Source organism: Hoplias malabaricus, chromosome X2 (genome assembly GCF_029633855.1).
Source record: "Hoplias malabaricus isolate fHopMal1 chromosome X2, fHopMal1.hap1, whole genome shotgun sequence".
NCBI lineage: Eukaryota > Metazoa > Chordata > Actinopteri > Characiformes > Erythrinidae > Hoplias > Hoplias malabaricus.
The window spans coordinates 41663750-41690385 of NC_089819.1; the positions used below are offsets into that span (position 1 = coordinate 41663750).

The following is a 26636-nucleotide window of genomic DNA, read 5'->3' on the forward strand; positions in this document are numbered from 1 at the left end:
AATAAAACTATGCCCAAGAAAAATTTGTAGTTTTCTGATCTGGTTACTAATACTCTGAGGCTCAGTCTGTTTTGGCAGCGGAAGTGGTTTTAGCCCTTCATTAGCGATGGACTGGATGGACGAGGCTCAGATCCACTCAGGTTGGGCGAGGGCACAAGGGACTCCTCTTTCCACAGTGCCCTCCGACTGACTTCTGCATTCTGTCTGGAGCCCCACCAGTGTATTGCATGGTGGCTTGTGTGTGTATGTGTGACCCCGTGTTCCCATGAGTGTGTGTGTGACCCCGGCTGCCGGCCATGTTGTATCTCACACAGAACCGAACGCCATTAATGTTTCAGCGCATGGAACCATCCCCGAATCAGGATGGGAGTCAGGGGGTCAATGGTTTGACCAATCTTCAGCAGGACACTGTTAACAGCCTGTGAGTAAAAGAATTTAATATATCTCTCATACACTCTCACTCTCTCTTTTTTCTCACTCTTACTCTCTCACTCACCCTCTCACTCTATCTTTCTCTATGTCTATCACACTTTCTTAATTCCTCTCACTAAGATCTTCCTCTCTTATGTTAATCATGTGCTTAAAGATTTTGCACAGACTCTGAAAAATCTAGAGCATTCAAACTGGAGCATTCTGGGAATATTCATCAAAGACTATGGAAGCAAAAATGCCAACATCTCTTGTGGTATGGGGGATGTATCAATGGCCAATGCATGGGTGACTTGCATATGTGAGATGTTTTCACTGATTGGGTATTTAGAGAGACATATGCTGCCATTTATAAAACTTCTTTTCCTGGTTATTTCAACAATACAGTGCCAGGCCTCATTCTGTAGTACAACAAGGCTTTGTAGACAGAGTGTGTGTGGTTGCAGGCAATGTCCACCATGTGCTAAAAATTGATATCTTTTCTTAGTCAATTAAAGCTTCAAGAGAATTAACAGCTCACAGATTTTTGTTTTACAAGTCTCTTTTCTGGAAATGAGATTTGCATCAGAACATAAAGACAAAGAAAAGACTGATTTAATATTGCTGTCCTAACCACGTGACACCAAACAATCGAGATGGAGGGAGCATGCACAACTAAACCTAAGACCTGCATTAGTCATTGTCAAAGGCCAAGGATGTTGCCAAAATGACCACTGACATCACTGAATGTTGTCCCATGTTGTATGAACCTTTGGATATGTTTGAGAAATGCTTTCATTTCTGATAAAGGATTCAAGAGGTGGATACTTCCAGACTTCTAGTCACCTTCAAATAATCTCCTCTTTAATCACTCTTTGTCCTTTCACATCTTCAATCCTACAATGCCTTCAGACCTACCATGCCTTTCACATCCAGTAGTGCAGCCAAGGTCTTACAGGTGTTGAATGTTCTGTAATCTTATGAGACTGTCACTTGGTCCTACAAGACTCTGGGTTTTTTTTAAATGCTTTAATTCTGCTTTAGTTTCTGAGAAAATGCAGAACTCAACTGTCAAAAATCATTCCATCTCTTCAAAGACCTGCAAAAGTCCTAATTCCACCACTCTAAATCCTTTCAATCTTCGTCACCCTAAATTGTACCAGATCTTTAGTCCCTCACAGTTCCTCCAAACCTTCATTCATTTACAAACTTTTCATTACTCCAAGGACCCTCAATCCTGACAGACTTCAGTCAGCAACTATATTTCTAAACTTCCCAACACCTAATATCCTTACATTAAATCGAACACCTGAAATCTTTCAGTGTTATTAATGTTGCTTATATCAGAAAGCCATGATGTTTCTACTGGAGTCATCGTGAGAACTTAAAGGGAACATATTATACCCCTTTATCCAGAAGTTTACACAGTTCTCTAGAAGTATTAATTAAATGTCTATGTCAAAATACTGTATGGATCAAATACTGCATGGACCACATTTATCCAGTACACTTGTTTCTTCATGTTTTGGTTTGATTGGTTTAACCTCTTTGCATCTCACATAAATATTTGTTCAGTGTTGTGATTGGAAAGACTTGGACAGCTAATAAATCTTTCCTGCCTCAGTTACATACGAATGATCCATGACTTTGGGACACAGCTTCTCTCTAAGGCTATTTACAACTTGCAACTACCTGCATTTTTGCTGATAGAATCATATTCTTATTTGCCACCAGCTAAGTGTAAACACTTATGCACATATTAGGGAGTTATAAGTTTATAAGTTTATCCAGATATTTTTCTAACATGTTAATGCTAAATAAAACAGCGCTTTTATGTATCTCTCTCCAGTGCTTTGTGTTTTTTGTTTTAAATGTTCTTCATTTCTTTGGCTTGTAGGTTTTTATATCAGCTGTATCTTATTGATTTTCTTAAAGAGATTTTCTTATATTTCTGATTAAGTTTGTGCATAAGTTTTGTGCATTTACATTTTGTAAGTAATTTTGTGTATGTATCTGACATGTGTGTTTGGTTCAGGCCAGTGGACTCTGGTTTAATGGATACTCAGTCATGGGTCACACCAAGAGCTCAGGAGATATTTCACAAGTCTGTCCCTGACAACTGGAACTCTGACAGAGCCTACGATGATCCCCATGACAACCGCCACAACCCACAGGTAACACTTCTCTCAGGTAAACACCTAAACACTCTTCTCATAGGGAATGAGTGAGATAGTTATGGCGATCTGGACCATAGATCCTAACTCTGGTCAAAGGAGTGCTGTTCAGTTCTGCACTTATTCTACAGCAGAAACAGTAGCTGTCTACCTCTGTTTCATTTCCATTTATTGGCACCTCTGATAGGCACAGTTGTGTTTCAGAGGCTTTGTGTTTTGCCAATCACAGCCATTGTTGCTGTGTCTGTTGCAGTTGTCTTTTCTAGCAATGCACTGAAATCAAAACTCTGGACTAAAATGACATTTAGTTATAAAGTCATAGTGAAACATAATAAAAAAGTTTCAAACTTTAATTTAGACATTGTTTACTGCTTTTATTAAATACTACATAGCTATATTTTCAGCTAGCTTAGTGCCTTACTTTGCTGTCACATAATTAGTTTAATATATTAAATTGATGTGTTTGTTTGTTTGTTAGTTTTTTTTTTGTTTGTTTTTTTAACAAATCCATTCATCTCCGTAATGACACTGTTAGCCAAGGCATTTATTTAGGATCCGAAAACTTTAGGGTAGTTGCTAACATTAGCTGCAGTACTAGCTAGTTTGCTTACATAGCTAATTAAGGTCTTAGGTTTTAATGTATACTTCAGAATCTCAGTCCAGTTGTATTCTCTTTTTTTGCACCAATAAATCTTTGCACACTCCACTTGCTATTTTTTGACACTTATGAGACCTGACCTTACCCATAGCACCTGCCCACATGCAGTCAACAGAAAATTTTAAGCAATGAAGGAGAACAATGGAAACTGACATTTTTTACCATCAAAATAATTTTTTAAGTGATTAACCCTTGCAAAAAAGATAAATTATAATGAAGTTAATGATAAATTATAATGAAGGTAATGAAATTTCAGTGCATCACTAGCTGTTTACCATCCCCATCCCTCCATATCTTCCCTTTTTTTCTGTGTCTCACTCTCTCTCTGTCTCACTTTCTAATTCTCATGCTTTCTGTCTTTCTCCTGTTGGTCGTTGATGGTTCTCTTGCCTCACTGTTGCTCGCCCTCGGTCTCGTTGACCCCTGTTTTGGTCCTCCACATGGCCTGGCTGCTTCCTTTCCCGCTGTTCTACTGTTGAACTCCGCCAATGCTAACACGCTACCATCTCTCCCTGAGGGAGCTCTAGCACTCAATGCTGTCCTCCACACCCACCCCAGTTTGTAGCTAGCATTGCTCACACAACATGAGGAATGGGAAAACACTGCAGAGTTTTTAGCTAGCATTGCTCACACAACATGAGGAATGGGAAAACACTGCAGAGTGAGGATGCATACTTTGCAAGTCATATCTGCGGATGGCTTAGCTAGATTGTTCAGAATTGAATATCCTGGTTCTATTCTGCTGCTCTTATTAGTGATGTGAACTGTGTTTTATTCTCACCTGGAAGAGTAAAGAATTCATTTTAATTCTATTCCAAGTCTTGAGCAATAATTCAAGATTATCAAGCTCAGTTAAACAAACATGACACTGCTGTGCCCTAAATGTGGTTTTGCAACTGTTAAAATGTGCTGCTTAAGAGATGCAAGGTATGTCCTGTGTGTTCTGCTTTTTTCATTAGTTCTATATTAGTCATACTTTGAGGGGAAAATAGATATTTGGTTAGTTTAGTAGTTTAGTTTATATCAGGAGATTATCGTTTTAAGCAGGAGTTTGAGGCTTGGCCCCCACACTGTCCTTCTGTTTTACAGACAGTAGAAATGAGGGAGATGGGGCCTGTTGGGGGCGGTTACTCGGACACTGAGACTTTTCACCCAATGGAAGGGCATGGGAGGACCATTTCCATGCCCCGCCTCTCAGCAGACAACCAAGTGAGCACCTTCATCCTACCATCAACGATTCTCTCCCACCCTCCTCTCATTCCTCCATCTATGCATACAGCCATCCCCAGCTCCATCTTTTCTCTGTATTCCTTTATTTAGTTTCCAGGTAACACAGCTCAGGTCCTGGAGATCCTCTCTGAGTCTGGCAAAGTTTGGAGGTTTTCTCACACAGATTCAAAACTTGCCTCTTAACCATTAGATGTTGATGTAATAAAACCAGTTTAATAATCCTGTAATTTTGTATGCTTTCTCAGTTTTAGACAATAAAGCAGATTTCAAACTTCGCATAGTTTGCATAGTATAAGCTTATAATTAGTATTTGAGGAAAAGATACCTAGAAAGCTAACATTATTTTAGCAAGGGTAATTTTGTTTGGAATCTTTATCCTCTATCCTTGGAACCTTTATCCTAAGACTATTTCGGTAAATTACCAAAAGTGCCTTTTTTTAATAAACTTTTAGTAATTCTGGTTTAACTGAAGATCAGGGGTTTTACACAAGAAAATTATCAAACTGTGCTGGACTGGTGCTTGTCCAGGGCCTAAACTGATTTAGTAGTGTTCTCCATCATCCAGTTATAGATTCTACCAGCCAATTACCATTGAGGCTCTTAAAGGCCAATACGTGCTTATTTGTTATGTATGCTACCATGCTAAATTTTAAGCAAATGCTAGCATGTACTTTAAGTGCCTGGAGTAGACATATTTATATCCATGCTGTGAGTGTGTGTGTGTGTGTGTGTGTGTGTGTGTGTGTGTGTGTGTGTTAGCATTCCTTAGCATTCCTATCACCGCCATCTCACTAGTTCACTCTGAACATAGCCTTGGTTTGTCCTGTCTGTTCTGCAGATGGAGGGTAAATAGTTGTGAATGGCAACAGAGATAACCCACAAGCAACATAACCTTTTTTGTTTGTATTCTTCCAGTATTTTTTCATTTTGGTGGATTATGTGCATATATTCTGTTGCTTCTGGGCTGTCTCCTTTGGAGTCTTTTCTGCACCTTTTAAAGGATATGAAACGCCATGTTTCACATGTGGTTTGTTCATTGGGTGACACATCACCAAAGTGTAAAGGGATGAAATTCAGCACAAATTTTCAAAGGGTGAAATTCTTCTGTACAGTGCCACCTCTTGTAATTCCTGTTAATTCCTGTAAATTGCCCAGATTGTTCTGATATTCATCTCATATTTAGATGAAGTATAGAGGCTGCAGCACAATTTCTGTGGGTTTTGGGAAGGATAGGTGATATTGCGACAATGTGCCAATGTGCAGTTAGTTTCAAATCAGTTTGCACAGTGCATTGTGACAGTTGTGTAAAAGGCTAGCTCTTAAATTATCCATTTTAGTATCAGCAGTGGTCAGTTAACTTACCACTCATATATGTCTACTGACATCCTTCCATCCTCCTTGATTTGAGGAATATTGTGTTTTTGTGTGTGTTTACATGTGTATATTTGTGTATACCTTTAGCAAGGTGTCTATTTTTGTTGCTGTGTCTAACACTGCTCTGTTCTGCAGAGTGTTCGCTGTACACTGGTAAGTGCAGACCACCTCCATCACACCACACGCTCTCTCTCTCTGTTCAAATCGTGTCATTTTCTCTCTCCATCTGATGTATCATTCCCTCTGACATGATTTGGAAACAGAATCTATTGTTTCCCACAATATTTCCCCCTTTTCATTATCCACCCCTTTCTTCCCATGACACACTTTATTCACCCACGTATAATAATCTCTCTCAATCTCTTCCCTCTCTTTCTCTCTCTTGCTCTCTCTCTCTCTCTCTCTCTCTCTCTTGCTCTCTCTATCTCTCTCTCCTTGCTTGGTGTCTTTGCGCTTCATGTTCTCCAGCGTCGCAGAAGCAGACCGCGAGGAAATAACCTCAGTGTATGTACCCTGTCTGCCGTGTCTCTCTCTCTCTCTCTCTCTCTCTCTCTCTCTCACTCACTCTCTCTTTCTCTCTCTTTCCTGTCTCTCCCTCTTTCTGTCTTTCTCTTTTGTCTCCCTTCTGCCCCTTCATCTTCCTCTTGTTCTTTTTGTCTGTTCCAGGAGTCTGTCTTTGTCTCATTACATATTGTTGATCCTTTTCCATTATACCTCCAAGTGCCTTTTAATGTCAACATTCTATCTATCTATCTATCTATCTATCTATCTATCTATCTATCTATCTATCTATCTCTTCATCTCTTTGTCTGTCTGTATGTCTGTCCATCTATCTATTAATTAGTAGGGTGACCTAGTGCCCCACAGTGTACAGAAAACATTAATGAAACTACCTTTTGTTGCAAAATGCCTCTGGAGTCAAACTTTGCTGTAATGTATTATGAACATTCTTGCTGAAATGGTTCTAGTGCCCCAGCAGGTAAATGACCACATCAATTTGTCCTGGGATACTTAACTCCAGATAGTATTCACACACAACCCTTTAGTTATTAGTTATTTAGATACTCAGTGGAGAAGTGGCCAAATGAAGAAGTTAAAATATTTTTTTTGTATGTAACATAAGTGACAGAAGTACCTTCTCTTAGTCATCAAGTTAAATGTCATCTGTAATCTCATGGCAAAATAAAAATGTGAATTATTGTCCTAAGTCAGGAAAACTTAATATTTTGTATGTTCAGCTTTAATTACATTTTTCAGCTGACACATATGACAATTTCAGTGTGGTCCGTGAAGTTATAACAAGCAACATTCAACAGCTTGGAGAAGAAAAAAAAAAATTAAAAAGTGCATTTTGTATTGTTGGACTGGGTCAGCCTACACTACTGTGTTCATGAAATTCTACTACAGACCCAGACGTGAGTGAATGAGTGAGTGAGTGAATGAGTGAGTGATTTTTATGTATGTTGTAGCATGAGCTAAATCAGTGACGACAAACAGTAGCATGCTGATATACTGCATGGCATCAAGCAACAGATGTTCAGACTTATGCACTAGTTTGTATGTCTATGTGTGATTTAATGCTAGGTATTTGATTGACTGACTTTTATGATGATGCTGTTTGTAGATTACTGCAGTATTTATAACATGAGTTCCTCCATGCATTTGCTCAGATCTGTCCTCTATTCCCTGCCCTAATTGCATCACCCCTGTTTTGGAAAGGTTGGGAAATTTCTTATAGAATGTAATAAATCAAGAACTGGAATTTATCTTGAAACTTTATGCAACTGACAAATGTACAAAGAAACTAATAACAATAACAACACAAGAACCCAAAACACTAGCAAAGATAGAACAAAAAAAATAAAAATACAAAAAAATAAATAAACAAAACCACCCCAATACAGAAAGTACGAAACAGATAGCAAAGTACGTAGTCTGCCAGTGAGCAGGCCGCCATCTGGAGGGACTCCCTCAGTCAACATTGGCAGCAGCTAATTAGCAGGCTGCTAGTCACCATTCACAGGAAATAAGGATCAGCTCCTTCTGTTGACCAAAGAAGCAACTAGCGTGAGTGTTAGCTTCCCTTACTCCAGTTGGAAATAGTGTAACTTAAATAATCTATAAACCTTATTATTATGCCCATGTCCCATTTTTGAGTGTCTTGCACAAATTAAAAATGTGTTTGTATTTACAAAATGCAATTAAGTTTATAGTTCTATTGAAATGCATGTTAGGCAGCAAAGCATGCTGTGCACATTCTCTCTGATCTGTCTTTCTCAATTCCTACCCTTGCGCTTCTGTCACTTTCTCTTTTTGTCTTTTTTACCTGTTGATCTCTCCTTCTATCTCCTTCTCTGTCCTCTTATTTCTGATCCTGAATGCATGTCAGATGAGATGTGTAAGTCTGTGGGTGTGAACAGACAGGCATGGGTATGACCCAGAATCTCCAACACACAGCATTTGCCAACATGACTTCAGTCAGACTAATTCCCCAGCAACCAAAACATGTTTATTTAACCTTCTTGTCTCTTCCTCCTTGTCTTCATTCTTCTTGTCCTTCCTATCTGTCTGTCGCTCTATCTTTCTTGCTTTCTGCAGACAATCACAGACATGAGTCCAATGCGGCGTTCTACATCCTCATTGGTGCATGGGCGCTCAGGACGAGGTGTGCGATTGGATGACTACTCTCTGGAGCGGGTGGTGTCTGAAGAAGCACAAAGGCATGGGAGACGGAGGAGAGAGAGAGACAGAGAGCGAAGTCATAGAACCTCCGAGAGATCACTCACCCGATACACAGATGCGGATACAGGTCAGGTTATATTTCAAAACTTTTTTCTCTTTTACTGCATGCTAGTATGGACTGTTGATGGTGGTTCAACAGATGAGAACATCTTGAACTCTTAATAACTCTTAACTCTTTAAAAAAAACAGCTACATTTACAGTAAATAAATATACAGGTTTTATAAGCTTTTATTTTGAAATTACCAGTGACAGTAAGTGTCAGCTGTGACTAATATTAGAAACGGAATCCCAGTTCCTATCAGCAACACTGATTTAGCCGTCTTGAATCTATAGATAGCTATAGCTAAACTCACAGCAACCTACTGATTTACTAACTCCACTGCTTTACATCTCTTTTTATATATATATATATATTATACTTTTATACAATACTTTTCTGTGAAGACTGAACATGAGCTTTTACTGTAAAATTAAAGAAAGGATTGTTTTGACTGTTTATTCCTACACATTTTCATAGCACCTTCAGGGAGAAGTGCCTTGAGGATCAAGAAGTCCCTTGAATTCTATAGTTAAACTTATAAATGAGTTTTTCGTTGATAGTTTGTGTTATCTAAACATTTTAACGACACTCACGTGCACTATATATTTTTTACTGGTCAATGTGGTTTTTCACAGAGATAGTAGTGATGGGTGTATCTTAAACCGATCACAAGAATTTGTCCTTAAAACCAGGGTCTTGCACCAATTTATGATCTTCTCCAGCACATTTAAAATCCATTTACCTCCATTCACTGGCATTGTGGAGGAATCCAACTTGAGGCCTCTGCATTTAGATTGGTCAGAATTTAATACCTTTTTTACATGTCTAATCTGAGAAAGGCCCCTTGTCAATAGTCTGTCTCTCTGTTTCAGTTTGTCAGTCACTTATGACAGATTAATTGAATTAAAATTAAAATTAAAAGATTAAAATAAGAATGAACTCTTAAAAACATCCTATTTGTGTCACATCATACTTGCAGTATGGGCATAACCAAGCTGTGCAGGACTCTGAACTTGAGCAATGTCTGATTCTCATTGAATCTGTTTTAAACTCATCAGGTCTGGGCACAGATCTCAGTACCACAACGCAGTCAGGTGATCTTCCACCCAAAGAGAGGGAGAGAGAGAGAGGCAGGGCCAAGGACCGGCGGCATCATCATCATCACCACCATCACCACAGTTCTGTGGATAAAGAGCATTACGGCCAAGAGAGAGAATACCACCATCACTCTCACAGCAGAGCAGAACGCCACTGGTCCCGTTCCCCCAGTGAGGGCAGAGATGGCCGTGGACACAGACAGGTGGGACACACGCATACAGTTATTTTGGTTCCTTGAAAGGATCATTGTTCTCAGAACAAAACCTTGGTTCTCATAATATGACAGCTTTGCAAGGGAAGGATAACTTGTAAAAAGGGATAATGCACCAATAACTTCTGTGATCGTTTCTGTAGATCTCTTGATTCACATAATGTATGGTTTTGATCTGACAACATGTAAATACCTGTGTATGTAAAAAGCATTTCCTAAGCCTAACCCTAAACCTAACCCTAACCCTAACCTTAACCTCAGTAACTAAAAAGAAATTATTTTGTTCTTTCAACACAAAATCTCTGTTAGAATAACAGTTAATCCTGATGTAATGCATGATATTAACACCCACCCTGTTCCTCCTCACTGAACCCAGTCTCTCTTCCCTGTGTTATTCTGTTATTACTTTTTTCTTTATTTCTGGCTGATGTTGTTTGTGTGACTTGTGGCTTCACTGTGCTTGCCACTTTGCTTGCTTGCTTGCTTTTGTATTATTTACTGACTCGCTGTCTCTCTCTCTCTCTCTCTCTCTCTCTCTCTCTCTCTCTCACACACACACACACTCACACACTCTCTTTCTTTACTGTGGCTCTTCCTGCTGCATCCTCTTCTATCGTGCTTCTATTGTTTGCCTTCCATGTTGATTTTGTGCTTGCTCTTTTATTTTTTTGTTGTGTTTTTTTCTTTCCATTTTGGTTTAGGGCAGTAGTTCAGTGAGCGGGAGCCCTGTCCCGTCAACGTCGGGCACAAGTACGCCCCGCAGAGGGCGCCGGCAGCTTCCGCAGACGCCGTCCACCCCTCGCCCCAAGGTCACCTACTCACCTGCAGTACGGAAACCTCCGTACACACACTCACCTGGTCAGGGTCGCCTCCGTTCACCTTCGCCAGGACACGAGGGTCACTACCACCACCGCCCGCCTTCCCATCCACCTTCTCGCCCACCCTCTTGCCCTCAGTCCCGCCAGGCCTCACCCCGCTCACCCAGAAACCCCCGTTGGTGCCCCCCGGTGGACAGTCTGGAAGGTGAGCCCCCTTTTTACGAACGAGACTATGAATATGAACGTCACCATGAGCCGCCTGCTTATGAGCAGAGCTTAGCTCAGGGCAACCCTCACCCACATTCCCGTTCACCAAGAACTGCCCGCCACAGTGGGTTTTCACACCCACGCCGTGTCCCTAATGGCTACCGTTCGCCATCCCCTCCATCACCACACCATCGAGGACAAGCCCACCGCCCTGCGCACTCTCGAGGGCCAAGGAAAGGCCTCCATGAACCCTACAGCGAGACGGACGAGGATGACTGGTGCTAGCGCTAGCATGCAGTGGCCTCAAGAGGGCACAAAATTGTCCTGCAATTAAAAAAAGTAAAGACATTGACATGCAGATTTTGAAGGAGAGAGAAGAAGGAGGGGCCAGTGGTCTGAGATACTCTTAAAATAAGAATGACACTCTCACATTACTAATGTGAGATGCCATGCTACCTCTCCTGTTCTCTCCTTCTCGCACACTCTCCCTTGCTTTCTAAAACATTATCCAGAAGCTTCAGTGGGGAGGGGCTAGCCCGGGGGTGTTTGTCGGTGGCTGTCTCCATGGAGACGTGTGTTGGACATTTCAGTGGACTCCAAGAGCCAGAACAAAACTACAACAACAAGACTAAGCCAACACCACAACGGACAATGATATGTTTGTTCCTTTCCCAAGCAGGGAACAACATTATTATTTTTTTTTTTTTCAACATAAAAGCTATGCCTCTTGAAAAGACCTGAAAGTGAAAAAATAGCTAAAAAAAAAAAAAGAAAAAACAAACAAACAAGTGCTCTCATAAAGTAGAGCTAGCACCACCTACTGCAAAACTAGCCCAGGCTCATACTGATGAGTTTTATCATCTATGTTTACTCAAACTTAAGGAGTTAGCCTCATCGCCTGGGGGCGGGGTTAACTAGAGTCTGGAGAAAGGGTGGGGCACTGAAGAGGATGTGATGCACCAGAAGCCCTACCCACAATTTGTCAAAACAAAAAAAGGACAGAGATATGGGTGGAAATGGGATGAAAGACTAATTCTACTTCAGTATGTCTTCACTTAATTAGTTCTTCTTATTATTCTTCTTCTTGAACATTTGAAGCTTGGTTATTTTGTTGCATTTGCTCTGCTTTCTTTCATATTTTGGACTCAAATCTGAAGGAAATCTTGCATGATTGATTAAAAAAAAAAAAGAATTACCTGACAAACACTTAACTGTGGAACAAAGAGGGGGATGGGAAGATAGGTCTCTTTATTTTGCAATTGTTCTAAGAAGTTCTCTCCTTCTCTCTAAGTTGCTCTTGCACTGGTGGCCTACACAGATAGATGTTGGGTTTGTGCCACGATGATGATCACCATTTTTTGATTGCACTATACAAGAGAAAAATGTTTAAGGAGCAGACACTCATCTTCTCCGGATAAGCAGTGGCTACGGCAGTGAGAGAAACTACAGGAGAGAATTTCTAGTTTACAAAGACTTAATTTATTACCACTATTGATAATAGTCTTATACAATAATGAAAAATATGTTTAACACAATTGATGATGAATGAAACGATGATCATGATGGTGGTGTTGGTAGAGGTTGTCAAGTGACTTTGTTGTCTTGTTTTTCAGAGTTTAAGCTGCCATGTTGTTTCTCATTTGGTTGCACACTTGTTTATGTATAAAAAAAGAAGGGTGCCACTTTCCACCTCTGGCTTACGGTACATCTTTATGACCTCAGTGAACAGAAGGGCACTAATCAGCAGGGAGCATTGATTTGGGATGTAGCCCGAGCTTCTCGAGGACTGAGCTCTTCATTAGGTACTAAGTGCACTCCAGGACAGTAGTGGCCAGGTGATTTTTTTGCCCTCAGATATTTTCTACCCCAGGAGTTCTTGAGAGGTCAGTTTTTGTGTCAGAAAAAAAAGTTTTTCAAAACAGTTGTAACCTGAAACCAAACTGACGCCGAAGGTCGTCATTCAGGGTTCATCCGCCTTTCTTTGTCTGCAGTTTAAGAAGAGAATTTAATAGTGTGATTTGGATAAGTTTTATAATCCTATGGGTCAGTTTTAATCCCCGGTTCTTTTTTTCCAGCCAGCCAAATGTAAACTGTAGGTGCAGATGACTATTTTGAGAGAATATTGTCATGTTTACCTTTTGTCCACACGGTGGTGCTGCTGTGCAGTGTTAGGCTCCACAGTGGGATCAGTTTATTCCCTTGATCAAGAGCGCTTTTTGTGTTGATGTCTCTCTGGGGAGCAGCTAACGGTCTTTATTTTGGTACAATGTGTGATTGTGATTTAGAGGAGGATTTTCTGGATTTATGTGATCTGTTAGAAAGTACTGGAAGTCGGATGGTCTGCCCTGCCTACCTGTCTGTCTCTCTGAAACCAGACTTTAACCAAAATCCAAATTCAAACTCAATATAAAGTCCAAATCCCCAACCTTAACCCCAATGTGAAATCCAAATTCAAACCCAAATCTGATCCTAAACTCAAACCCTACTCAGGATACAACATTTTCTGACCATACTTCACCAAACCCCATACTCATCACTGCCAGTATGAATTCTCCCACAGTTCTTATTGTCTATCACCCTCAGGTTTAAATTAGTTCCGCATGTAGCTAATGATATATACCTTTTAAAAACAAATTGTTTTCCCCCAAAGTAAGAAGTGTTAAGTTTCTCTCGGTTTAGTGTATGGTACAAATGAAAAATATCTTTTTACACTATGAGTATGTACCTATGCAGATAGCATTCAGATTCTCAGATCAAGAAGCATGAAGTATTATTGTATCATGTATCCTAGGACAGCCCTGAACAGCCTAAACAGGCCCACCATCGTTTTCCCTTAATCCACATATGTCCTCCCAGCTGATTTAATTTAAGCTGATGAATATTCAGTCTACAGTGAGACATTAGCCTAATGCTGGTATTATGCTTGGTTTATACTACAACTAAGACTCCATTCGTGTTCTTTCTTTGTGCCATCATGCATATTCAAAGAGTACATGCAGAAATTACCAAAATAATGAAGAAAATATTATTAATGAAAACATGGTTTAATGCTCTTGTCATTAGGTATTTATCCCAATTTGTATTATTTTCTTTACACATCAGTACACATCTATTAAACAAGCCACAACAGGATTGATGTGTATGTAAATTTAATCCTTGTATTGTTTGGAGATGTACGGTGGTATGAAAGAGAAAACACTGGTGGAGAATTTGTGTTCAGTAAGTCTCCAGTGAGACCCACCAAGACTGGTTTAATGATGATGGTGAAGATGAAGGCGATAATGTTTAGATGAACCTACAGAGCCACAGTGCCTTCTGTGCCACATTCTACATCTCCATATGTCTCTTTACATCTCTCCCTCTGTTTCTCTCTCTCTCTCTCTCTCTCTCTCTCTCTCTCTCTCTCTCTCTCACACACACACACACACACTCTGTGATGGAATCAATCACAAAACGCCTTAACGACTGGGAGGCACAGTAATGCAGTGAAACAGATCACAGTTCTGGAGGAATAGGAAAAGGACAATGGCTGTATTATGTGTCTGTACTAGCATCGATACAGTTTTGCAAGTTTTGTGAGCTAGGGAGAGATTTTCTGTTTCTCAGGTCTCTAGAAGGTTTTTGCTGGATGTCCAGCTCTTGCATGCATTTAAATGCTGTACCATTTTACACTCCTCTTGGTCCTGCGCTTTCCACTGGGGAAAATAAAAAGAATAAACACTGACACTGAATAGGAGGCAAATCTGAAAAAGCTCTGATTCAGCTCCAGACACAGGTCAGGCTTAGGTCCCAGTGCTTGGACATACTTTTGTTGATTGTGGTTTTAGTGCTGTTTACAGAATCCTTTTTTCTGTTTTTCTCGACTGGTTCTGTAATGTGTTAGGCTTCAGGACGTTTTAAAGTCACTAAAGGAATGTGATGCTAATGCTCACCAGCTTTGCCCATGATAAATGAAAGTGGACAGCCAGTATTTATTATTTTTTTAAATAATCCATCGTTAACTGGTGTCTCTTAGCTTTCGTTCATTGCCAGCAGCATTAGTATAGCATAATTTTTCACGGATCAGGATTCCAAAAGGGGTCTGGAGTTAAAGATTACAGCAGCATGAGTTTTAGGTCACATATACACTCCATTTCCACAGCGTTATTTAATGTAATTATTTTTGTTTGTTATTGTGTTCAACACAAATAAGGGCTCTCCTTCTACTGTCTGATTTTTACGAGTGCTGCCAAATCTAGTCTCCTGTAATGTAGCTCTGCCACGTATGTGGCCTCCCTCTGTACAGATCAGCACTGCAGTGTGTGTGTGTTTGTGTGTGTAAGTGTGTGCATGCTAACACATTGGGGAGGGAGGATTTTTGGGAGTTTTTTCGGCTGTATGTATGAGCAAGAGGCAAAACTATGGCAGTGAACAACACCAAAAAAAAAATACAAACACAAAAACTATGATGCCATCGGGTCCCAGAGGGATTCAACCACATAAGAATCCATCACAATTCATTGCACTCCATTACAGTCCATTACAGGGCATCACATTCCATCATTATATGCCGTTATGTTTTACTGTCAAAGCATATGAATTTAGGAGTGTCCATGTCCAAGTCTGCCATGTCATGTGGTGTGTAACAGCAAAATCTGCCTTGCCACACCCCATAATAATTTAGATAACAAATAAAAAAAAACACATGATGCTCTTAGTGTTAGAGAAATAGAAAATAATATTTGTATAATTTAGTTTGATAGAGAGTCAGCCAATATTAATAAATACTTGTGCTAGCATTTTTCTCCTTGATTAGCTGTACACATCATTATTATAAGCAATCAGATTTAAAAGATTTAATCATCTTTCTAAATGTTGGAATAATTTATTGACTATTTATTGAATTGCTTTTTCCAACAATGGAAATTTCTGAAAAAATTTAATAAATTTAATTAAACTCTATTTGTGTTTCACCATGTAAAGCCGGTTTAAAAGAAATATCTAATAAATGTCTATCTTTATAAATTATATTTTGAGATAATGTGACACAAACTACAAAAACAAATTATATATGTATATTTACAATTAATTTAACCTGTTAATTTCAGTTAGTCAGGCATCAGTATATAACGTGATAGTACAATATAGAATTATTTTGCAAAATCTTACCTGCAACCCTGATATCCTAGCACTAAAGTTTTAAACTCTGTTGAGATTATGACTCCTGCTCAGCAACATTCATTATTCACAGTCCCTCATAGCAAACACCTACACTTATTTAAAGTAAAGACCTAGGAGGATGGGGTGAGTGCTGTAACAGTGTGTGGGTGGGGGAGTGTACTTTTGAGTAATTCTGAATGTTAATACTTGTAATTGAGTATATTATAAACTAATGTAATTTTACTCCATTCATACAATCTGTTTAATTGTAGTCAATGCACTTATACACCAGGTGTCAGAATGTACATTTAGAACCATTTAAGGTGAAATGAGGAATCAAATTAGCAACTATGCTGGTAGATTCTGGAAGTTTTTTTTACAGTTTACATAATTGTTGGTGTATGTTTGGGTTTTTCTTGGCTACATTTACGTTTATTAATTGCAATAACACTTCAACTTAACTTCCTCTGGGGCTGATGTGAACGCTGGATGTTTTCAGTGCCTTATGATGTGTTTTTCGATCATCTTTCTCTTTCCACTCTGCTTCACTTTTACTGTACATAGAGCACTGTCATTCTGTCTCCTCGCATTGTCATTTGCCAACCTACTGTAGATTTACAGACATTCCAACTGTAAAGAATGTGTTTATATATATATATATATATATATAAACACATTGGCAGACATTTAAATACTTTATCTGTCTCATTATATCTACACTGTGTTGTTTTACTCTCACCTATACTCTCTTTGTTGTTTTTCTCTCCCTCTGTATTATTTTTCTCTGCCCTCTCTCTGCTTCTGTCTTTTTCTGTTTACTCTCATTCTCCCTCTCTCTCTGAACTGAAAGTGGAATTGCTCATTGTTTATGTTTACCATCTCCTTCAGTAAATAATCACTTAAATATCACTCACTGGGCTTGTCTTCATTCTTTGCTTCATTTCCATCACACTCTTTCTCTCTCTGTCTCTCTCTTTCTCTCTCTCTCTTTCTTCTCACTCTCTCTCTCTCTTCTCACTCTTATGCTCACTTTCTCTGCATTTCTTTACTTTTACTTCCTATTTAATCCCTGGCAGTTAACTAACATGCTGCTTTAAATGAGTTATATCAGTTATATATGAATGTATATATATTGTTTGTGTGTGTGTTTGTGTGTGTGTGTGTAATCTTATGATATTATTATATAAGGAAAAAATGCGAAATAAGGCACTGGTTCAGGAAAGGTACATAATACTGCTTAAAATTAGTTACAATATGAATTTGCCAGCAAAAAGCTAGCTGAAGTATTAAAGCTTTGGGTATAAATCTAGTAAAGCTTTACCATATGTAGAAAGCATATCTGATATCACTGGTACACTAAACTGATACAGCTATCAGGGTATTTTCTTATTGGCCAACAGCTCTTTGGAGAAGTGTGTTTAATCTGCTTGATGAAAGATACAATAGTTTTAATAATTAAATAGTATCCATGCGTTTGAAATCTACAAACTGTTTTATCTTTATGAGTTGCTGTAAGGTTGAATAATAAAGTAAATAATATATAGAGCTTTAATATTAACAGAAAGAGGCAAAAATATTGAATAATGTATTTATATTTATTTATTGATATGATTATTTTTTGGAAATAGTAATAATATGATAGAACAATTTAAATTATAATAAAGTTTTAACAGTATAGTATTTTTGTGTTTACCATTATACCCCAAGCCCCTCCCAGTCTCTCACATCAGTCCATCATTACACACTTCCACCATCATCCTCTGTAATCATTCAGAAGCAAAAGATGAAGGTTTAAAAAAGGGAAGAATGTTACCATGGCGATGAGGAGGAGTATGTTTTCATGATATGCATGTGCAATGTGCATGCCACTCTGTGGGTCAACTTCAGGAATATATAAAAAAAAATAATAATAAAAACACACGCACACATACACACACACACGTGTGTGTTTGTGTGTATGTGTGTGTGTGTGAGTGTGTGTGTGTGTGGGTGTGAAGAAAAGAATATATATGTATAAATATATAAAAATAGATAGATGTTTTTAAGAGCAATGTGTTCTTTTTTTTCTTCTATTTTTAAAAACAAAAAAGCAAAAATTTACAGAAAAAGAGCACCAAAAAATAATGATATAAAGGATCTTTGTTTGTTTGTTTTTATTGCCGAATGATACTGAAAACTGCAGGTGAGGCAACACGCTGTTTGAAAGGTTACCGATATTGAAAATTATATTTAAAATATGTAAAAACAAACATCAGCTTTATTGCTGAGTAGATTTAAATGTTAAAAGCCCTGTTTGCTGATATTGCTATGAAAGCAGAGGCTGTGAATGTGGTGATGTTGCCCTCTATTCCGGCTGTGAGAAAATCCCTGTTTCTCTCTCTCTCTCTCTCTCTCTCTCTCTCTCTTCCTCTATCATGCTCTTTCTGTTTCTAAAGTGCATTTTGTAATAATTCTGAACAGAACCCTACCCAAAGGCCTGGAATAAAACTCAGAGAGAATGCATTCTAAACAAATGCCTCAATTTTATTACTGTGTGTATGTGTGTGCGCGCGAGGAATAGATCACACTTGATCACGCAGTGTGGAGATTTGTCTTACTTATGGGGACCCCTCTGCTGGCCCCACAATGTAAATTATTACATTTTAAGATAAAGAAATTGTTTAAGGTTAGGGTAAGATTTCTTGTAGTATTTATACAAATCTAATATGTGTCCACAAAATGGTATACATATATTGTTCCAACAATTCACAGACACAAAATTTTGTGTGTGGGGAGAGAGAGAGAGAGAGAGAGAGAGAGAGAGAGAGAGAGAGAGAGAGAGAGAGAGAGAGAGAGAGAATAAACTTTTAACTTTATGATTCAGTTAAATTTAGGAAAATTAACAGAGAACATTAATGAAACACTGACGGTACAAATAATACACAAGTGGCCTTTTATTACTTAAAATACTTAAATAAAAAATAAAAGCCCGTTTGCAACGTCACAAATACTTCACTTCAGATTGATTTCACAATAAAAGACTTCAACCAAAAATCACATATAACGGTATGCATATTCTACTACAATGAGTGGTACTTTTTTATTTTAAAAATGATCATTTGAACGTAATTCATAAAACAGCAAATAACTTCTGCGAGTGGTAATTTAACGCAGAAAAAAGTATTAGACAGTTGAATTAACACTTTAAATTAATTACAGTATCAATGGTGACTAAGGATGAATTTTAATAGGTAAAAGACTTTTTTAAAGTATCCAGAGGAGTTTAGGGAGTGCGTCAGGACTTTTATTTTGAAGTACAACATCGAGTGTAAACTGCTGCTGAGAGGAACCATGTCCATGGAAGATCCTTTCTTCGTGGTTAAAGGGTAAAAATAATACTTATTATTCTTTATTTCACTCTGTCATTAATGATGTACTTCACGATGAGTTCTGTGTGATCGGTGTTCTGAGTCAAAATCAGAGACGGGTTATTTTACAATCCTTCAGTGTCTGAGAGGAGAGATTACACAGTGTCTGAGAGAGTACACACAATGAGAGAAGAATACACACAGTGCTTGAGAGATAACACACAGTGTCTGAAAGATTACACGTGTGGTCTGAGTACACAAAGTGAGACATAACACATAATGTCTGAGAGAGTACAAAATGAGAAATTGTACACAGCGTCTGTGAGTAGATTACACAGTGTGTGAGGGTATACACACAATGAGGGTATACACAGTGTCTCAGAGAGTGCACACACACAGTAAGAAAGGATTACACACAGTTGGGACACTTGTTTATGTTAGTAAATATATAAAGTTTATATTTACAAAACACTGAAGTTTTTTATTTTTGTCTGTTAAGTAAAGTTCAGAAAAATGAACACATCACACATTCTTGTTTATATTGCATTTACATGGAGGTTGTATTATAATTTAGAATAATGAGAATGTGTTGTAGGAACATTCAAAAGGGTATAATATTACTTATTACTTAATATAACAAAGACTGCATTATGATGTATAATGTGTAACAAATTTTGTAGTGAGGTGCAGAAGGCATTATTGCGAGCTCGGGGACTATTTCAGAGATGGGAGGAGCTTCTGCAAGAGGACACACCTGTTAATCGAGATGAATTAGACTGGAGCACCAATGAGCTGAGAAACTGTCTCAGGGCTATTGACTGGGACCTGGAGGACCTCCATGAAACCATTAGTATCCTCTCTCTCTGTGTATCTTTTTATTTATCATATTATATCAAATAAACATCTACAAATGCAAACTTACATGCACACCATACACACTATGTACACATCAGTGTTCATACAGTATTACATTTTACATTACACTATATGAGCTGTGTGCATTATGTAATGCTTTAGTGAATCATGAACATTCTAGTGTGTTCAAACCAGAAGTATGTATGAGCTCTTAACTATGAGAGGTATCGTGGAATCAAACCCTGGAAAGTTCCGACTTGGGGAGAATGAGCTGCAGGAGCGGCGAGAGTTTGTGGAGAAAACAAGAACAGCTGTTCAGGTACACACAGAAAGTCATGTGCAAAAGTTCGAACACTGCTTAATATATTAAAAAGTAAAAGCTGAAAATACAGTTAAATCCAACTCACTGCCCCCAATCCCACCAAAATATTCCTTTAATATAAGCACACTTTTATATATCTATATGTGTATGTATATGTGTGTTGTACATAGGAGATGAAAGAGCAGCTGTCCAGTCCCTCAGCTGTAGCTCAGGCAGAAAAAAAGAACAGACAGGTAAGTACTTTCATCTGCCTTAATACATCTGTTCACACTACACATCACTATAAAATATGTGAAAAATGTAAGGCACTATTATAAAAACTGTCCTTTGAAAAATATACACAAAAATACTTATTTATAAAGAATGCATTATCATAAATACACATGTAATCCCTTGTAGAACATTTTGTCATGTATGAGTGAGTAATTTGATATTATGAATGAATATGTATTCATTCATTCATTTTCTATTAAAAACAAACAAAAGAAATACATATGCGCTCCTTTGCGTGCGTGCATGCAGGCTCTGATGGGAGGATCTACTCAGGTGAGACATGCAGGTCTGGAGCCTCACCTGGTTTCAGCCAATTCCCGGTACATCCAGGAACAACAGGAGCAGCAGCAGGTAAACAAACCTGTTTTTATTATAATTATGTTGTTACCTTTGCTGGTTTTGTTTAGAGTGTCTGTATTATTATTATGATTTGATATTATAGCACTTCTTCCATCTGCTGTACACTGCTTTCTGCTACGTGTAGTTGATTGTACAGGAGCAGGATGAGCAGTTAGAACTTGTATCTGGAAGTATTCGAGTGTTAAAGGACATGTCCAACAGGATTGGAGATGAGCTTGACGAACAGGCTGTGTGAGTGACCCAAAATATGCCACAACTTTTAAACATATCATAAACATCAACTATTATACAGTTTCAGAGCAGATAACTGCAATGAAAATATTTTCAATACATTGAGTTTATTCTAATTTATTACATTGGTTGTATGCAACTGCATAGCTCTAAATAAAATTTGAAAGAAATAAACAAAAGGATGGTAATATATTATTCTAATATTCTGGGGGTACAATGCATAGATACTATAAACCCACATGGGTGAAATGAAGTAAGAATACGTGATGTTATATCCTTTGACAAAATGATGTTTAAAGAGTAGTTACACCTTAAGACCTATTATTTCAATTAGCAACTGAAGTGGAAAAAATCTAAGCCTATTTCTATGTACACAAAAAGCCTTTTTCTCTCAAATATTGTTCACACATTTGTCTAAATCTGTGTTAGTGAACGCTTCTCCTTTGCTGAGGTAATCCGTCCACGCCACAGGTGTGGCATATCAAGATGTTGATTAGACAGCATGATTATTGCACAGGTGTGCCTTAGGCTGGCCACAATAAAATACCACTCTGAAGTGTGCAGTTTACATTTACTCTATTAGTGGGGGTCCAGGCTGTTTCATGGGTCAGAAAACCAGTCAGTAGGTTTCCTCCAGGTGCTCCGGTTTCCTCCCCACAGTCCAAAAAACACATGTCGGTAGCTGGATTGGCGATTCAAAAGTGTCCATAGGTGTGAATGTGTGAGTGGGTGTCACCCTGTGAAGGACTGACACCCCCTCCAGGGAGTTTTCCAGCCTTGCGTCCAATGATTCCGGATAGGCTCCGGACCCACCCTGACCCTGAACTATAAGCACTTACAGATAATGAATGAATTCAAAATGTGAATTGGTTTACAGCCAATGAAAACCCAAAAGTCATTATCTCCTAAAATAATGATAATCAACACAAAACACCTGGTTTTTGTTTCTTAAAAGGTTTCTTAAACCTCCAGGTGTCCAGAAGGCAGTCATTGACACCCTCCTGATGTATCCAAGTACATTAATGGAAAGTTGAGTGGAAAGAAAAAGTGTGGTAGAAAAGGGTGCACAAGCAACAGGGATAACCACAGCCTTAAAAGAATTGTGAAGAAAAGGCCATTCAAACATCTGGGGGAGAGTCACAAGGAGTGGACTGCTGCTGGAGTCAGTGCTTCAAGAGCCACCACACACAGACGTATCCAGGACATGGGCTACAGCTGTCACCTTCCTTGTGTCAAGCCACTCATGACCCAGAGACAATGGCAGAAGTGTCTTAACTAGGTCAAGGATCAAAAGGACTGGACTGTTGCTTAGTTGTCCAAAATCTTGCTTTCAGATTAAAGCAAATTTTGTATTTCATTTGGAAATCAAGGTTTCAAAGTCTGAAGGAAGAGTGGAGAGCCACACAATCCAAGCTGCCTGAGGTATAGTGTGAAGTTTCCACAATCAGTGATGGTTTGGGGAGCCATCTGCTGGGGTTGGTCCACTGTGTCCAATCAAGTCAAAAGTTATCACAGCCGTCTACCAGGAAATTTTAGAGCACTTCATGCTTCCCTCTGCTGACAAGCTTTATGGAGATGCGGATTTCATTTTCCAGCAGGATTTGGCACTTGTCCACACTGCCAAAAGTACCAATACCTGATTTAATATCCACAGTATCACTGTGCTTGACTTGCTAGCAAACTCGCCTGACCTAAACCCCATAGAGAATCCATAATCATCACCATTAAAATAAATAAATACCTGAAACAATGAATCTATATAATATGAGTGTCTTTTTACATTAATTAATTAAATAAATTAAGATAAATGTTATTATATTTTAATATACTGAGATACACACACACACACATATATGGTCAGTGTTTCTATTTTTTTTTCTTAAGGATCTTAGAACTGCTAAATCACATCAGCATTGTATCAATGTATTCATAACTAAAGTTTTTGTATATTATGGTGAAACTTATAGTGTCTGTATTTTTCAGCATGTTGGGTGAGTTCAGTGAGGAGATGGAGCATACCGGTTCCAGGATGGACTCAGTTCTAAAGAAGCTGGAGAAAGTCTCACACATGACGAGCAGTGAGTATGACTGAGATACCCAGTCCGTTTCAGAGCACTTATGAATGGTATTTTACTCTTTTATAATGAATTAATCCCAGTGCTGTTTTGGAGATTTTGCACTCTGCTCAATTTTAAGTCATATATGGTGTGTTTATCTGTAGTGTTTTTTTTTTTTTTTGAGAAAATAATAATAAAAAAGTTAACTTTGACTACTGTTGTCCTTTGTAGGTAAGCGGCAGTGGTGTGCTATCGGTGCTCTCGTCATCATCCTCATTGTCGTCCTCATTCTGTTCTTGGCATTGTGACCTCCACCTGCTGGACTTGAATGGCTTTTACACACAAACGTGTTCATGTATGCACACCCACACACAAACGAGTGGCCTCTGAGAATATAGGTAAATGCTGCCACAAACCTCTCGTGGTTTTTTTTTTTTTTTTTTTTTTTTTTTTTTTTTTTTTTTTTTACACACAATTTCAGCTTGTGGTTATTTTATTGTATATTTCACTTAAATAATGTTTGTGTATTATTGGACAGATTGGAGGAAGGGGGTGGACATTGCTGCCCTGCTGCAGCCTTAATATTATATCTTATACTCCTACGGTTCACAGTGCAGTATGGAAAATATGTAAATCAATTAACAATACTACACCGGGGTTGAGGGAACTTTTATTTTGTAAGGTAATGCTTGTTTCTAGCCAAAGAGAAGAGCTGTACTAGAGCTGCACAATACAGAAAATATATCAATATTGTGATAATAGCAACCATGCATTTATAGTGATATTTCTTGCAAAAAAAATACATATATAAAATTTTAATAAAATAATAATAATGTTAAATTGGATTGAATTAAATTAATTACTCATTTTAAGACCCGTGGAATCGTCTCTGGACTAAAACTAGCTAATGTTTTGGCAGATAAATAATGCATATATAATGCAATTATTCTAATATGGTAATATTTAACAGGTGTAAAACTATTTGTAAACATCTGAAAATAACATAATGAACAGAACTGTAGATGAAGCCATATATCCACACTATGATAGCAAATTTTAGTGATAATATAATAATGATATTTAAACAGTAACTGTGTTTGCCATAAATTCTTGTTGTTCCCAAATTACATTAGGATCACATCTACTTCATATTATTTTAATCTACATTTACAATTATTTCAGCTATTACTTAACCAGCATTTTTAATTTGGTATGCAATTTTATTTGTTTATTAACTTTGGTATTAATAATAATAATACACCCTATTACTTGCATGTAATCTGCTTCCAACAATTTATATCATGAGAAGAAACAAAATATTGACATTTTTGTACTGAATTATTACGTTAATATATTTTGAACTTTGAATGATCTGTTGCCCCATGCTGGATGCTCCAAGCCTTTACCAGTATTTCCAATATTGCGCAACTGACATTAAAGAAATACTCCGTTTTATATCTATATTATCTTTACCAAAGACATATACCGTCAATTGGGATATTTGTTGATTATTATATTTATATTTATGAATATATAGAAAATCAATTGCATAGTTTGACAATGCTAAAATCACAATAATAATTCATATATGATTGTGTCATGCAGCTCTGGATTCAGCCTTTTCTGCTTGTGTAATTAATGTACTGATGATGTAAAATAATGTAAATTGATATGCTCCATGCCTTAACCATTTAACACAGTGATTTACCTGTTCACTGAAAAGAGCTGAACATTTTAGAACCTACTTTCTGCCAGACACAGGGGAAAGTAACTCAATATTACATGGTCAATATCATGGAAAAAAATAGTTTTTGTTTTGTTTTGTTTTTAATCTCAGTTGGTTGATGTAAATAAACAAGTTTCAAAAAGTCTGTACAGTCCATATATGGAAAATAAGCACAGCCCATTTTGAATTCCCAGTTTTTATGATGTCACATTTACATATATCCACACACGCGGATATACTGAACAGACGCAGTCAGTCAGATGTTTTCAGTCTGAATGCTGTCTGAGACTGATTATCGTGTTGGGTTTTAATACTGTTCTGCAATGAATGTGATTTTTGTTTTGAGCTGTAAAATAAAGAAAAGTTTATATTAAAATTATATTTAAAAATCCCTTTTGTGTGTAATTATTGCTTAAGACACTGGGTTAATTCCAGTTTTATTTGAAATCAAGAGAATAATATCTGTAATTGATGTTTAGTTTTAATAAACCGTTTAGTCATGTACAATAGTTGAACAATATGATTTAATTTTTCTTATTTTCTAAGGCTTATTTTCTAGCGCCTCTCTGTTTTATATACAAAGTCCATCTCCAGGAAAGGTGAGACATTTATAACAATAAAATAAGCAGATTGTGATTTTTTTTAAATACTCGACTATTTGTATAGCTGACAAAAGCTCAGAATAGATTTCCAGTGTTTTCACTGAACAGCATGATTCATATATTGGTATATGGGGTGTAGCACAAGATTGGGAATTGCTGGTAGACATGGGTAAAAAACTGTAGGTCCCAGAGTACAGTTAACTACACTGAGGTCAGACATGGTGAACTACTCTGAAAGTAAACAGTTCATTTCATAGAGTTAACAGTTCCATTTGAGGATACAGTAGATGAAGCAATCGAAAGGAAAAAGCTGAAGTACGCAGACTTGGCGGCCGAAGTGAGGGAACATGCGTGGCAGGCACATGTAAGACCAGTGGAGACAGATGTTAGGGGAATTGTAGCCAAGTCTGCCACATCCCTGCTTGTGCAGTTTGGCATCAGGGGCCAGAAACTAAGGACAGCTGTGAAGGAGTGATCAGAAACAGCTGAAAGGTCTAATCAGTGGTTGTGGATAAGGAGAGCACAAAATATTTCAGGAAATGCACTGTAGAGGTCCTATTGTGGTTGTTGGTGATGTAGCATGTAAAGTTCACATGGAACTGGTGGCACTGAACATGCATTAACGGTGCCAGTGGGGCTAGGTATGGCCTTAGTCACCAGGGAGGCCAGTGTGGATTTATGGTTGTTGATGATAAAGGATAAGGTGGGCTAAAGCTGGCTTGGAAGGGGGGTTGGGTCTGGGACACTAGACTTCACTGTTGAG

General features: G+C 38.0%; 2 protein-coding genes and 1 long non-coding RNA gene across 18 annotated transcripts in view; 2 read left to right on the forward strand and 1 right to left on the reverse strand.

Moving 5' to 3' along the window:
- Positions 1-15781, forward strand: part of LOC136676287 (voltage-dependent P/Q-type calcium channel subunit alpha-1A-like) — a 73734-nt gene extending 57953 nt beyond the window's left edge. For 10 of the 16 annotated variants that reach the window (XM_066653157.1, XM_066653159.1, XM_066653158.1 and 7 more), the window contains 7 exons: positions 315-421; positions 2444-2582; positions 4330-4449; positions 6313-6348; positions 8443-8653; positions 9686-9927; positions 10638-15781. In XM_066653157.1, the coding sequence (XP_066509254.1) occupies positions 315-421; positions 2444-2582; positions 4330-4449; positions 6313-6348; positions 8443-8653; positions 9686-9927; positions 10638-11246 (1464 nt within the window). In that variant the 3' untranslated portion in view covers positions 11247-15781. The remainder of the gene's footprint in view (positions 1-314; positions 422-2443; positions 2583-4329; positions 4450-6312; positions 6349-8442; positions 8654-9685; positions 9928-10637) is intronic. The other 6 variants (XM_066653162.1, XM_066653163.1, XM_066653173.1 and 3 more) reach the window with 5 other exon arrangements.
- LOC136676289 (uncharacterized) lies at positions 6740-8478 on the reverse strand. The gene is made up of 3 exons (XR_010796277.1): positions 8363-8478; positions 8171-8248; positions 6740-7887 (listed from the first exon to the last, which is right to left on the reverse strand). It is a non-coding gene; the product is annotated as an uncharacterized lncRNA (long non-coding RNA).
- Positions 15782-19387: 3606 nt separating the features above from the next.
- Positions 19388-25629, forward strand: LOC136676853 (syntaxin-10-like). Its single transcript, XM_066654119.1, has 8 exons — positions 19388-19465; positions 20128-20297; positions 20527-20621; positions 20795-20857; positions 21147-21248; positions 21382-21488; positions 23472-23566; positions 23777-25629. Exons 1-8 carry the CDS (start codon positions 19431-19433, stop codon positions 23851-23853), a joined length of 744 nt encoding a protein of 247 aa, XP_066510216.1. The 5' UTR covers positions 19388-19430; the 3' UTR covers positions 23854-25629.
- The last annotated feature ends 1007 nt before the right edge of the window (positions 25630-26636 follow it).

What these genes read in the sequence shown, in the direction of transcription:
- LOC136676853 (XM_066654119.1), top strand. Translation starts at nt 19,431, where the DNA reads ATGTCCATGGAAGATCCTTTCTTCGTGGTTAAAGG. An exon ending in CCTTTCTTCGTGGTTAAAGG is followed by an intron (nt 19,466 to 20,127) that starts GTAAAAATAATA and finishes CAAATTTTGTAG; the next exon opens with TGAGGTGCAGAAGGCATTAT. An exon ending in GGACCTCCATGAAACCATTA is followed by an intron (nt 20,298 to 20,526) that starts GTATCCTCTCTC and finishes TAACTATGAGAG; the next exon opens with GTATCGTGGAATCAAACCCT.